We start from the raw sequence: 14,611 nt of genomic DNA, 5'->3' as shown, positions 1-14,611 counted from the left end.
CTTAGTGACATTTACAGTGACCAGTTTGAAGGAAGAAATCAGTTGCCCCACCTGACACTGATTATCCAATCCCCTCTCCCCATTACCATATACAGATATAGTACCTATGTTAAAGTTACCTTCCTATAACCAATCAAGTTGCATGTTAGGTTTTTAAGATTACGCGTCAATGATGACGGGTTTTTGGTATAAATAATGTGTTTTTCTGAAATTAATTGGAGTTTAAGCGTGAAGGAAGATCGAGCGGTTGCTGATGTTCATTGAACTCCCCGTTTTCTGTACTTGTCATTAAACGGACTCCCTTTGCCAAACTATTCAGTTGTCATTATTATTTGGTGCAAGAGTATGAATCTGCATTCCCATGTATCTCGAGGGTGCTGCTGCTCATCTTAAAGGGCTGTTTGGAGATCCCCATTCTTATGGGCCGGCTGGGGTCCATCCAGTTCAGCTGCTATGCTTATGCTGACGAAACCCAGATCCTGGTCCATCTAAATCTTGACCAGACTGAGGTGTCGGTGAGTTTTAGCCAATGCTTGGCAGCCATTGGAAGTTGGATGAACCACAATTGGCTGAAGCTTAATGGTGATGAGACAGAGGTCCTTGTGGTTGATGCTCCTCTTTCCCCTTCACCTTGGACCACTTCCTTCTGGCCTACATCACTGGGTTCTTTTCCCTCAATGGTAACAGTGGTTAGAAATGTAGGTGTTATCTTCTCCTCAACACTTTCCATGGATACACAAGTGGCTGCCGTCTGCAGAGCTGGACATTTCCATCTTAAGATTCTTAGGAAAGTTCTTCCTCTACTTCCTCCTCATGTCTGCTCTCCAGTTGTCGCTGCTCTCATGCTGAGCTGTATTGATTACTGCAATGTGTTATATCTCGCACAGCCCAAAGTGTAATCCACAGAGTTCAACTGCTGCAGAATCTTGCCACCCGTGTGGCGATGCATATCCCTCATGGAACCCCAGCTATCTACAGGACAAATGTGTACACTACCTGCCTAGTCGCTCTCTTCGATCCCTGTCTGCCTGCTTGCTATCTGTCCCTTCCTCTCGGTAAGCCAGGGTCGGTGGTTGTGCTTTTTCCTTGGCAGCAGCCAAACCTTGGACTGTTTTACCATCCTCACTGAGGAAAACCTCTAATCATCTCAAATTCAGGCTGCTGAAAACTCTTCTGTTCAGAGCCACTGTTGTTTTTATCCCAGTGCCATGATACCGCTGGGTGATAGTGCACTCTATAAATCCTGATAACATAACATGACATACAGAGCCATGCCCCTTTTCAATGCAGCCCGAGGTGGATCAGGAGTCGCTGACAAGTTGTCCAACTGAAGTCACTCACTGGATTCAGGCAAATTGGCTGAAACTAAATTCTGACAAGATGGACACAATGGGTAAAACTGGCAAGGGTTCCGCTGGAGTTGTTTAATACCCTGGTAATTGGCCATTCCCGGGCGCCGGAAAAAAATGCTCCCCATTCCCATTTCAGCCCCATAGGACTCAATGGGAATGGGGAGGTCGGATGCACCAGCACCATTTATGAATGGTGCCGGTGCATCCAACATGGTCTGCTCGCGGGTGCCAGAGCCGAACTTGTAGTTTGCTGGTCCGGTAACAACAGTACTGGCAAGTTTACCGGTTCCGTTGTTGCTGGACCGGGAAACTTGTAATGAGGCCCAATGATTGAGGGCCCCGAATTATTACAATAGCATGCATCCTATCCCTGTTACCCAAGTACGAAACCGCTGTGTCCTGTTTGACTTAACATTTAACATGCACATGTTACTACTCGAGATTGTATTTTACATCTGACAATGGTGTATGCCCTTTTATGTTGTAAGTCTACCTGGAATAATTGGTCTCTGCATTTGTCTTCGTGCAGTTTGACTACAGTAATGTGATTAATTATAGGCTTCCTGTTTGCCTCAGAGACTACAGCTGGTTCAGAATGTGGCCGTCAAAGGATGTCACGCGATTCCTGTTTCATTCTGCCATCTTGAGTGACCTCCGCTGCCTATCTCTAATTGTCTCCGTGAAGTAAAGGTTTATCCACAGGAACCGATGGTGCGCCAGAGGGTGGTAACCTACCATTTAGGGTCCTTGGTAGGGGTGCCTCTCCTTGCGCAGCAGGTACATCATTCCATGCTGCGGACCCCACCCATCTTCTTCAATGCAGGTCCAGACGCCTGAATTTCTCTTCCGGATATGTTAAAAGCCATACAAATGGTGCCCCTGTTCCAGACAGGTGGTCAGTCAAAAGGCCAAAAAAAATATCGAATGACAAAAATCTTGAAAAAAAAATCTCGAAAAAAAAAAAATTGAATTTTTTATTTATTTATTTATATGTATTTTTGGGGTCAGGTAAGTAAAAAAAGGGGTAAAATAAAAAAATAATTAAAAAAGAGGGGTTGGGGGAACCCCCCATTTCGAAAAAAAAACGTATTGAAAAAAAAATTATATATTTTTTTCGGTCTTTTCACTATAAACCTTCCAGACACTCACTAAGATCGACTTGTGCCTATTCCCTGCTTAATGTCTGTTAGATTTGTTTGGTTTTAGAGTTTTAAAACTGTTCAGTGTCGTATTTCCTGTATGAACAAAATGTAACCCTTTCAATAATGTTTTGAATTAGAATTTGATGAGCTTCTTCAAGGGCATTAAATATACCATAAAGTGGATGGAAATAACTAGTTTGGCCCCTTTTATTAAAACTATGGAAGCCAAAGCTCTCATTTGGTGAGCCATTGGATCATCGGGGGTATTCTGTACCGGACACGTGTGGGACATCTCCAGAGTGTGAGACAGCCATCCAACCAACGAGTGAGTGAAACCTAACTTCTGCAGGAGCCTGGTGTCCCACTCACACCAGGGACTCCTAAGGCCTGTCTGTCCAAGTAAGCTTCCACAACTTGACCTCATGGACTCTCACACACGGGACATGCTTCCCCTAGAAGTGCTTACATGTCTGTCTAGTAATGCTCGTCTGTCAATCAATCAGTCAGTCAAAATATATCACTGGTGTCTTTAAAGCATAAAACCTAAAAAAATATATAACATATAATCCATGGGTCATACCTTTGCACCACTGAATTATTAATATCCCTTTTAAGCTTAATTTGAATGTTACTAGAGTGGGCAAATCCACTCTGCTGACCATTTCTCTGTGGGATGCAGATTACACAGTACGCGTGCCCTGAATGGTTTGCTTATCATTCATGGCGCACAGTTCATATAGTTTGTGCCTGATTTTTCAAACAATGTCAAATCAGAACAAGAGAAATAAGCTTTGGTGAAAGCAATAAGACAATTGCATCTTTCTGCTTTCAAGACAGAGGTTCCCGCCAGCTGTGGCATTATACGAGATGGAATGACCGAATCCAAGGCTTGATTTGAACCTGGTGAGAGTACACAAGCAATTGCAAGAAGGACATATATGTGTTGTCCCAATAAAGCCAGAAACGAATCACATGCCTTTGGGAAAGGCACATCCCACCGAAGGCAGATAGTACAGGCAACTTCGCTTAGCACAGTGAGATTAAATAATGGTTGGTTGATTTCAAGGCTGAAGAGTTTGTGGGCTAAGCATATTTCTCCCATGCTAGATGTCTGGGGAAGGTAAGACAGTGGGATAGTGAAACGTGGAGATGGGCGAGCTTTCAGTAAGCAGGAGGAATCTTATGCCAATATTGGCTGGCACAAGGTTGATGCAGGGAAACATCTAAACTGGGACGCGTGATAGTTAAAGCTTGGCAAGGGTCCCATGTTTAGGTAGAAAGAGAACTCCTGCAAGATTGATGGCAAACTACTGCTACTGAAACCTCATGTCATTTAAGAAAACAAAATATGTCAGGAATAAATTCATAAACCAGGGAAGGCTCCCTATTCCTATCAGAATAAATAACACAAGGAATTATGGACGTAACATGGAATCAGGGAGTAGCAGGATTAGCTAAAAAGTGAGATTAGCCAAGGTGAGAACACGGCACAGGAACTAGACACCCAGACAAAAGCGGAAGACGGATCGACACAGGACAGCACAAGCAAAGAAAGCATGAGTAGAGTCGACAGGACCTAGAAAGGAGACGAGAGGGCATGGAAGGGAACCTTATCCAAACGACAAGGAAAAAACAAACAGACCAAAGTGAGAAACGTCCTTCTCCGCAAGCACAATCACACAGATTATAGATTTCACGCCCCACCTGGTGGGCGGACATGGGGTTTAATGGCCCGCCAGCCTGAGAATTTGGCAGGTTTGAGCGTAGCGAGGGCCTCAGCATGGGCTTTAGGCCGCTAAACCCCATGTCTGCCCCCCAGATGGGGCGTGAAAGCTATTTGCACCCTGGGATTTTCCTAGGTGCGGAAAGTTTTCTTTTTTTTTATGTCCAATCAGAGATGAGCTTAGCGCAAGTCCATCTCCCGTCGGAAACAGATTTTGTTTTTAAATGGCAGCCACCATTGAAATTGAAAAGGGACTAGGACCCTTTCCAGATGATGGCAGTCAAGGAAAACATGTTAAAAATGGCAGCTGTCATCCGAAAAGGGACCTAGTCCCTTTTCTATTTCAATAGAGGCGGGCAGACTTGGAGGGGCATCGGGGACCGGAGCCTATGGCAGGTAAGTTGGGGTGGGGAGAACGGGAATTGGAATTTTGTAACATGGGGAGGCAAAAGGGAGAGGTTCCTTGTTGCCTGCCCACGTTAGGAAAAAAAAGAAAAAGGAAAAAAGCACCACCCAGGGAAGAGCCTCGGGTGGCTTAGACAGTGGCCGGGGATTGTGTATTCTCGCCTGCTGTTCCAGCCACCTGATTGGCTGAGCGCCCTTCCTCTGGTGCGGAAATAGATTCACGACACACATTACAGGATATCTTTTGATATACTTAGGGCAGTTCAAAGAGAATGTGTAAATGTTGATGCAATAATGCCCTGGAATTAAGCCCGCTAATGGCGTTTTTTGGAGAACTATTAATTAACAACTTGACCAGGTCTTGAATTCTCAGCATGACGTGCTTTCACAATGGCCATTAAAAACGTCTTCACTTTTAAAACACTAGTGTATGTGGAACAATTCAAGGTGCAGTGCAAAATTCAGTAGAAGCACTCCTTTTAGACGGACAAACTGCAGGGCTTGGAAACATATATGTAATTGTACCGTTTTTTAAAAACTAAATTCCAAACCTCTGTGACCTTTTTGCATTTAAATTTGAATTGAATATATTTGCGGTATTAAATTGTGACTCGATCGCACGTGTTCCGTGGGACCTTGTCTTACCTTACATAATCAATTGTGCATTGTTATTTAACACTAAAGTTTAGAGGACCATGTTTGCTTACTGCCAAGATTCCACGTACATTGATTACATATGTGCATATATATGTGTGCAAATGGTTTGTGGTGTAATAGATATTTTTTAAATCATTCGTCTACAACTTCACTCCCTTACTCGAGGAAACAGCGTGCTACAAGCATTGGTGTGATATGTTTTCATGAATTCTGATTTAGTTAAGGGAAACAAAAAAAATTGCTTGGTGTTCTTTTAAATTTTAGATGTAAAAATGCTTTTCATATTTCTTTGTGTGATCGTTTTGCCTTTGTGTTTTTGTATAAGTGAAAGGTTTATACAATTTATGTCTGAACCAAAATAAAAATGAAAAATAAATTAAAAAAACTGGAAAGTAGTTGGTGAGAGTCTGAAGGCTGTGCGGCAAGTACAACACATGTCCGTGTTCATTAATAATTGGGCCACGTGAAAAATTAACCCCTTGCTCAATTTATTTGGGCTCAGGATGGGCTGCACCAGCTTTGCACTGAGACAGCCATTTTTACAATCTCTTTTTTTTTTTACACAATGATGAAAGCAAGGGGCAGTCAGTGGCGATACTGCGGACTGAGTATACATGACTGGATTTTGTCTGCTGTTATGCTTCTGCAATTTGCAAAACTCGGGGTTCCCAGTGATGACTGACATCTTCTGATGTTCCAGTAGCTTCTTTATTAAAGTTCCAGTTCATCATATAAGGTTTATTATGTCAAGTACATTTGAGCCTAAGCCAACATGCACTGGCATCCTCTCAGGTAAGCTCCATCTCCCCAACTCACTCACTCAGAACTCTCAACCATACAACATTCTCACAGGCAGCATTCTATGTCACTCACCCAACATTCCATACATACTTACAAAGACAACAGGGAAACCAGGTCACTACACAATGCTGGGTCGCAAACCCCAACTTGCCGGAAACATGCAAGATTCACAAATGGTAACATTGTTCTTTGTCCCCCGTTAGAGTAACTCTTCCATACATCTGGCTGCCGCAACGCCCCCACACCCCCTCACCTCTCCCTCCCAGTACCGGGCTCCCTGCAACCATTGCGTGCGTTAGATGGCACCTACCACCCAGGGCTTGCTGCAGAAGTTGTGGATGGAGTAAAGGGAGTTGACGCTGGGGACGCCCCCATACTGCAGTCCAATAATGAGGCTGCGGAAATCCTCGCCCAGGGTCATGCTGTACGCGTGTTGTCGGATCAGGACAAAATCCGGTTTGAAGGACCTGCAGGGTGGAGACAAGAGGAACACATATGTATAGATTTCTGACCAGAAACACGCACATGGTGTAGGAGATCATGCATGTATTTTGTAACATGATACATACTATTGCCACACAATGGCATCATGATATTATGTGTCTGAAACCAAACTAATAGAAATCAATTCCCGCCAAAAGGCCAATTGAGAAGGTATTAAGAGTACATTATTAGACAGCAAAAGTATCTTTCAATGGTTGGCCAGGAATTTTCTTCAATGTTCCATGCCATTTCATCCCCACAAGTTACAAAGTGGCTAGTTACCTTTTTTTCCTTCTTTTAATGGAAGGTCACCACAATATTCGCTCTCCCTCCTCACTCCCCACTCATCACCCCCTGCCTTTTCCCACCCCCACGCCCCTTTCCCTCTACATAGATCTATTTTCCCCAACAAAAACTTGACACGAAGTAATTTACCAGCGTGCCATTTGGGATGAAACCACTTTGCCACGAACCAAGTACGATTTCTTGTTAACTATGAATGTATTATTAAAATTAGGTAAATTGGCAAATATATTCAACTAGAGATGGACAGTACATTAATACATCCTCAGCCTTTTTTTGTACACCATGTTGGCAAATCACAGGCGCAGCACCTAGGTTATGACACCCACATGGAAAAACTAGAGACGGGGTCACAGCTCTTGTGGGAAAGTAAGGCTATTTTTGCCTTGCCAACTCTGCCTGGTGCTTAGAATGCGCCTCAGTTTCCCAGTTAGCTAGTTTATCATCTCCCATATTTAATCATTTAAACCACGTGTTAGAATGATTTCCATCTCTCTATGTTCCGATCAATTTTGGCCCACTCTTACCATATGCATTTCCTCATTCTGCAACTCCCTGACTTCTCCACTCCAGACCTTTCCACCTGCCTCTGACATAGACCGTTGGATGACAAACAACCACATCCTCCTCAATCCTGGTATAACTGAAATCTATGGCAAAACAGCTATCCTGCCCCCAACCTACCCACGGCCGCCTTCTTTAAGACGCCACCCGCTGCATCTTCCTCAGTCAATAACCTAGGATGCACCATTAGCTCGGAACTTAGCCTCTCTCGCCTCATCAATGCCATCCCCAGATCATGCAATTTCCACCTCTGCATTCTCAAGAGGATCTTCCCTTACCTTTCATACCCCCCACAGAATCGTTGCAATCATGGCCATCATCGTCTCTCGCATAGATTATTCCAACTCCCTCTACCTAGGCGCCCCTGCCTTTCAACTCAGAAAGCTTCAACGGATCCAAAACTCTGCAGCAAGGCTCCTCGTGACACTCTCCCCTAGAGATCCCATCTCCCCTCAGGGTACTCCTCTGGCTGCCCATCAGGCAACGGGCCACTTTCAAAACCATGTACATTACCAACTGTGCCATCTCCAAGAAAGGCCCTGAATTCCTCCAAAACAAACGTACACACTACCACCCCAACTGATCCCTCAGATCAGTTTCTGCACACCTGGTATTCCCCCATTTCAAGTTCTCCAGACTAGGAGACTTCTCCTTCTCCATCCTAGCATCCACCTTCTGGAACTCCCTCTCCCCCACCCTCCGTCTCATAGAGTATCACCTCTCTTTCAGAAAGGTCCTCAAAGCCTGGCTCTTCCATCCCGCATCCTGAACCCCTCCTGCCTCCCCCTCACACACTGACTAGTGTTAGGCACCCCCACACCCACCTGGCCCACCCGCTCCCACCCCTTTTCCATTCAGTTACTTTGATCCAACCCTCATTTACCCACTGAGCTCTACCCCTGCATTTTCTCTGCGCCAGGAGCCATTGTCGCCCTATTCATCAAAGCAGCCAGGGTATGCACCCAAAGGATTCAAGAGGGCACCCACTTTCTTGCACTCTTTAGAACTCTTAGAGTGGGCAAGGTATTGGATTTGATATGGTTTCTGAAGGCCGGCAATATGTTGCACTTAAATGTAACTAAGGATAAACAATCCTAATCCAGTTGTAATTACATTTACAGGATTAGTTGAACAGAACTACATCTAGTTGCAATGGGATTGTTTGGACCCGGGCCATGTATCTTCCTCTGATGCAGGTGGGCAATGTTGCTGCACATGGACATTTTAGGGTGGGAAATATACTGCACTTGGAAGGAATGGGGATGGCCAATATATCGCACTAAACCCTGAGGGTGGGCATTGCAAAGCACTTAGATGAATTTTGAGAGTGTCTATTGTCTTGTGACTTGATGAAATCCATGCGGTGGGTAATGTTTTTTATGATTAACTAACATATTTATTCCTTTCACACACTGCACCTTCGTAACCTTGCCAAAAGCATGGTCTCACTTCCACCCACATCTGCTTCCGGTTTAGGTCGATTTGACCGAAAACAAATGGTCGAAACGACCAAATGTTCTAAAAATGATACCACCAAAGGATCGAACAGCAAAAGTTCGATCCTTTGGTGGTAGCATTGGAAAAAAAACAGGTTTTTATACTACTTTATACTTTATGGTATAGTGAGCGGGGGCTGCGGGGGACACCCCCACAGCCTTCCGTGTTAAAAAAAGAAAAGAAAAAGAAAAGGACCCTGCAGCGCTGGTTCCCTTTCACATTCACAGAAGTGAAAGGGAACTGGCGCTGCAGGAACCCAGCGGGAAGACAAGGTAAGTTGGGTTTGTTTATGTTGGTGGTGTGGGTGGGGGTGTGCTGAGGGTGTGGGTGGGGGGTTGTTATGGGTGTGGGTGTGTGTGTGTGTGTGTGTGTTTTTTTTTTCTAATTATCGGGCCTGAAATGACCGAAAACAAAGTGTTCGAACTTTTGGTCATTCGAACACTTTGTTTTCGGTCATTTCATTTTCGATAATTTGACATTCGGTCAAATCACTTGGATTCCTGCTTCCACACATAACTAGAAAAACTATTTGCACAACACCCCTGTCAAAAAAGAGCAGCTACCTTTCACAACAAAAATTCGAACTGTAGCTACACACATAATCGTCTATCCTCTTTCACTCCCCCCTCCAGTTTATTTCTCTAGTGCACTTCTTCCCAGCCATCCACATGCCGTTTAGACATGAGTGACTAGTGGGGACTTGGCCACCCCCTCATACCTTTAATGGCCATAATGCACACACACATTATAGCACCTCCCAATTCCCCATACTTGGACTTCGGTGCCACCCAGGGCGTTAAATCCACAGCGCGTTGGGACCATAGCTATGGTGAAAGGCACTATACAAATGATGAAATGAAATGAAATGAAAATGAAGACTATTAAACTTTGCTGATATTGTGAAGACACGGAAACGCACAGTTGGCAAAAGATTAGTTATGTCACGGTTTACCATGAAACAATGTATTATGACATGAAAAACCTTAAAATAGGAACTACTTAAAAAGAATTGCATTCGATGCAAATTTTTTCATCGCAAAAGAATCGATGGAAATGTCCCTCGATGCAAAAAATTTGATGGAAAGATTATAAACCGCATAAGGGCCTATTCACTGCTATTAAGCTAGTAAGGAGTATGTTCTTTGTTTTCTGTGTTGGTATGGGTATGGTTACATGTTTCATAAAGCACGTTGTTGGCACTGAGGTGGTGAGTGATCAGAGTGAAAAGCAGCCTAACCTGCTAAAAAGTAGGTTTATTATACTCGAGAAAATGGAAGATGGTTTTGGAGAACATGGATATGTAGCAGAGCTTTGTTCCATAACAATTGGACCATGGTGGAAAAAATGAACTTGCTGGCCTTTGCAGCTCAGCATAACCTGGAGAATGAGAAGGAGGGTGCCAGATTGACGGGAGCAACATAGTGTATAGTGTCTGAGCTTGGAAGAAGAAATGGGGGGCCTTTGGCCAGAGAAGGCCTTTGTGTGGTGCAGAGGATCTTAACCTGTATGCATCCTTTAACTTAAAGGAAGCCAGTGTGGACTTGCCAGGAGAGGAGCATCATACCTCAGGAATGCAGCGAGCAGCTCAATATGTTATCAGTTGTAGTCATTGGAGTAGAAAGTACAAGAAGCAAAGGCAGAGGACATTTCCATAATCATTGTGTGAAGCAACAATGCTAAAGGCTGCCGCTGTTCTTGAGGTAGGGGGAAGGATTTGGAGGATTGTGCACAGTATCCTCATAAAAAGGCACGACCGTCCACAATGTTAATTTGAGTACTCCAGGATGGGTGGGTATTAAAATGGAATCCCAAGTTCTTATCAGTGGGCACAGGGTGGGAGTAGGCCCATTCCACATGGGTAAATGTGGTGGCTGTAAAGGCCCACCATACCACCCACAATCATCACCTTCATTACCAGGACCTTGTAACGGGTTGAGTGCGAACTGGTTTTTCCTCATTTAACCAGAATAGTAGAGGTTTCCACTAAAGCCGTTACATTGGGGGACAGGACTATCTGGAACTTGGATAGAGTTTACAAATGCCCAGTTACAAGAGAACATACTGTCGGAGGTTCAGGAGGACGTTGGAGAGCTCTAGTGTAGAGAGTGGCAGTAGTAAATGGTTGAATCTGGGGGTTAGGGAATGCTTAAATGAGAATAGAAAGGTTGGCACCATTACAAAGATCTCCAGTTCCTGGGGGATGACTGAGATGTAGTACAATTCTTTTGATGAAGGAGTGGATGGAACACAGGCAGGAGGAGCTCAGGAAAGAGGCAATGAAATTCGATGACGCAAAAGCTTTAGTAAGCCTCCTAGAATGGAACAGACGTCTCTTCCGGGATCCCGTTTTCCAGGCCATCCTTCAACTCTCCAGTCCGTGACATTTGATAGTGTTGCATATTTTACTAACTCCACGTCCCATTCAGGAGGACCTTGGCGAGCCAGTAGAGCAGACAGGGACAGCAGTACAATGTTGAGTTGGGTTGAGGAGGCATAGTTAAATGAGGCTAGAACAATTGGCACTCAACCCATTAGTTCCAGTGGGGCGACTGAGATGTTGTGTAACTCTGGTAATGGAGGAGTGGATGGAGCACAGGCAGAAGGAATTCCGGAAAGAATGAAGGAAATCCAATGTCCCAAAAGTATTACTAAGCCTCCCAGAATGGAACACATTTCTCCCTTTTTCATTAACACGGCATAAGATGAACAACTGTCTACCCTCATTGATACTGGGAGGCTGCCCATGTGCACCACGCAACAGGGACACTTCATCCCATCAAGGTTTTCAGTTGAAGTTCCAGTTGCTTCCACCATCATTACTCGCTCCTTGTCAGAGGTTTCATCTTACCGTCTTCCGACGTTGATCTTCTTGGTGGCTGTGGGGCTGCAAAATGCACCCTCATCGCCAAAATGAAGTATTCTGGGCATACCCGTTTAAAGGCTAGAAGTTGCTTTATTTGTAATCGAAAAGCCCCACAGCCCTCTTGCCCAAGGTACCATTTTCAACTACCGCCTCATCCACCCTCAACTTTGTCACCACACAATCCATTACCAGTGGTAGGCAAGGAGCTCAGCACCTCTATCCCTCTCATGTTGTACATTTATCATATCTCCCCAATAGAGCTTTATTCCTCTATAACCTAGCCCACACCGTGTCTACCCTTGCCAATTGTTTTACCCTCTCCCTCCATTGCACATTGACAAATGCCCTGATCCGGCCTCTAGGCAGTGAAACTAGATGTAGCCAAGGCTAACTAATCACCTGTTGGACACCCCTTGTGATTGCACCCCCCTCAGTGTGTTCTCCTTCTCCCCTACATACCTTGCATTCTGCCTTCCTGTGTTAGTACTATTCTCACCTTCATTAGCCTACCATCCCTTGCGTTGGTATCCTACATCCACTAATAGCACTGTATCCAACCTTCAGTATGCTCATCACTCACCGCCTCTTCACCCTTACCTGATTCGGCCTTGCAACCTCAATACCTATCTTTCACCCTTCACATTAATTCACATCTTGATCATGCTTCTGCAGGGACGCTCTGTCTTACTTAATGTCCTGTGACTCTTGGCAGCATACGCTGCATTTTCATTGTACCTTTATGCAACCACTGATTTGACATCTGGCAGCTTACACTGCATTTTCATTGTACCTATATGCAACTAACAGATTTGTCATTTTGCAGCCTGCGCTGCACTTGAATTGTACCTATATGCAACCACTGATTTGACATTTGGCAGCCTGAGCTGCACTTGCACTGTACCTATATGCAACTACTGATTTGACATTTGGCAGCCTGTGCATTGCTTGAATTGTACCTATTTGCAACCACTGATTTTACATCTGGCAGCCTACGCTGCATTTTCATTGTACCTATATGCAACTAACAGATTTGTCATTTTGCAGCCTGCTCTGCACTTGAATTGTACCTATATGCAACCACTGATTTGACATTTGGCAGCCTGAGCTGCACTTGCACTGTACCTATATGCAACTACTGATTTGACATTTGGCAGCCTGTGCATTGCTTGAATTGTACCTATATGCAACCACTGATTTGACATTTGGCAGCCTGCGCTGCACTTGACTGTACCTATATGCAACTAACAGATTTGACATTTGGCAGCCTGCGCTGCACTTGAATTGTACCTATATGCAACCACTGATTTGACATTTGGCAGCCTGAGCTGCACTTGCACTGTACCTATATGCAACTAACTGATTTGAAATTTGGCAGCCTGAGCTGCACTTGAATTGTACCTATATGCAACTAACGAATTTGACATTTGGCATCCTGCGCTGCACTTGAATTGCACCTATATGCAACTAAAGGATTTGGCAGCCTGCGCTGCACTTGCATTGCACCTATATGCAACTTCTGATTTGACATTTAGCAGCCTGCGCTGCACTTGAATTGTACCTATCTGCAACTACTGAATGTGACTAATATGATATGATATATGATAGTTTATTTATATAGCGCCTATACACAATGTGTTTCAAAGCGCTTCAATAACTTTCTAATATAATTAAGCATATGGGTTTGAATCCTTGATAGTGTGCTTTGACCACTAAAGTTATGTCTCTTGGCAGGCTGCGTCACCCGTTCCACAAGGTCCACCCAAAAGACCCTTGAAAAAATGAAACGCAAATTAAATTGGATTTGGGTGATTTGCGCTCTCTGCCTTTTTAAAGTGAAATGAGCAGCAAAATGGTATGAAATAAATTAAAAGTCCTTGAAATAGGTCAACCAAAAGAATTTTTAATCCCATTGGGGTCAGCCGACCATTCAGAGAACAGGCTACAAGGTCAACTACAGACGGGAAACTTTGGCTTATGGCTGGTCTGATGAGAGATGATGGACTAATTGGGAAAGTAGGAAGTATCTGACGTGATTCAAGCACCTGGGTTTCAGTTTCCTTACGTGCTGCTAGCCGAGTCGAAAGTCCAAGGTAGGGTGAGAATGCCAACCAATCAGTGGGTCTATGGGGCAACCTGCTATACAATGTTGCATAGACCAATCCGCTGCCATTTTGTTTGCTATAATCAATATTATACATATTTAGAGGTAGTTTGAGGGTTGTCTTACAGATAAGAGACAGCCAATGAAGTACTAACCCGTATATAGTCTATAAGTGGCTATGTTCCCTAATCCAATTCCTCCTGCTAATATGTTTTATGGCTTGCAACGTAGGATAATGTCATAGGTGAAGCATTTTGGGGTATAAGACTTGTGTAATCAATGTTGTGTGTGAGTGCGCAAGCATCTGTCTGACGTTTGTCAGTTGACCCTGCTTTATTTACCTGAGAATAAAGTAGTACTTTGCCATGTTCCTTGAGTCCGGTTATTTGGTCTGAGATCTTTATTGGTAATTCCATCTAGCACGAGAGATGCTTCAAGAAGCTAGAGCACAGTGTGTTCTCTCAACCCCTACGCTATGAACACAGCCAGAACATTTATTGCAAAAGAAATGTCTACACATGATGCGAAGTGCCTCAGTCAGCTGGCAGCGTGCACAACCAGCAGACAACTCAAAGGAAAATGGTCAACTTTAGGATGGCGTTCAAGGGCAACATTTCCATATGAAGATACTTATTTGAAAACACAAAGGATGGAGAAAGGGATCGGTTTGACAAGCAAGAAACGTATGTATCCATCCCAGATTGTAGAACGAATAAAGGT

At 44.2% G+C, this 14,611-nt stretch overlaps 1 protein-coding gene across 1 annotated transcript in view; it reads right to left on the bottom strand.

Moving 5' to 3' along the window:
* The window catches only part of SYN3 (synapsin III), a 1,663,181-nt gene that overhangs the window by 908,358 nt on the left and 740,212 nt on the right, over positions 1 to 14,611 (bottom strand). Inside the window, exon 6 of the mRNA XM_069628788.1 lies at positions 6,391 to 6,547. Within this exon, the coding sequence (XP_069484889.1) occupies positions 6,391 to 6,547 (157 nt within the window). The remainder of the gene's footprint in view (positions 1 to 6,390; positions 6,548 to 14,611) is intronic.

This window comes from Ambystoma mexicanum, chromosome 12 (assembly GCF_040938575.1).
Source record: "Ambystoma mexicanum isolate Mex_15411 chromosome 12, UKY_AmexF1_1, whole genome shotgun sequence".
NCBI lineage: Eukaryota > Metazoa > Chordata > Amphibia > Caudata > Ambystomatidae > Ambystoma > Ambystoma mexicanum.
This window is presented reverse-complemented; position numbering and strand designations above follow the sequence as displayed.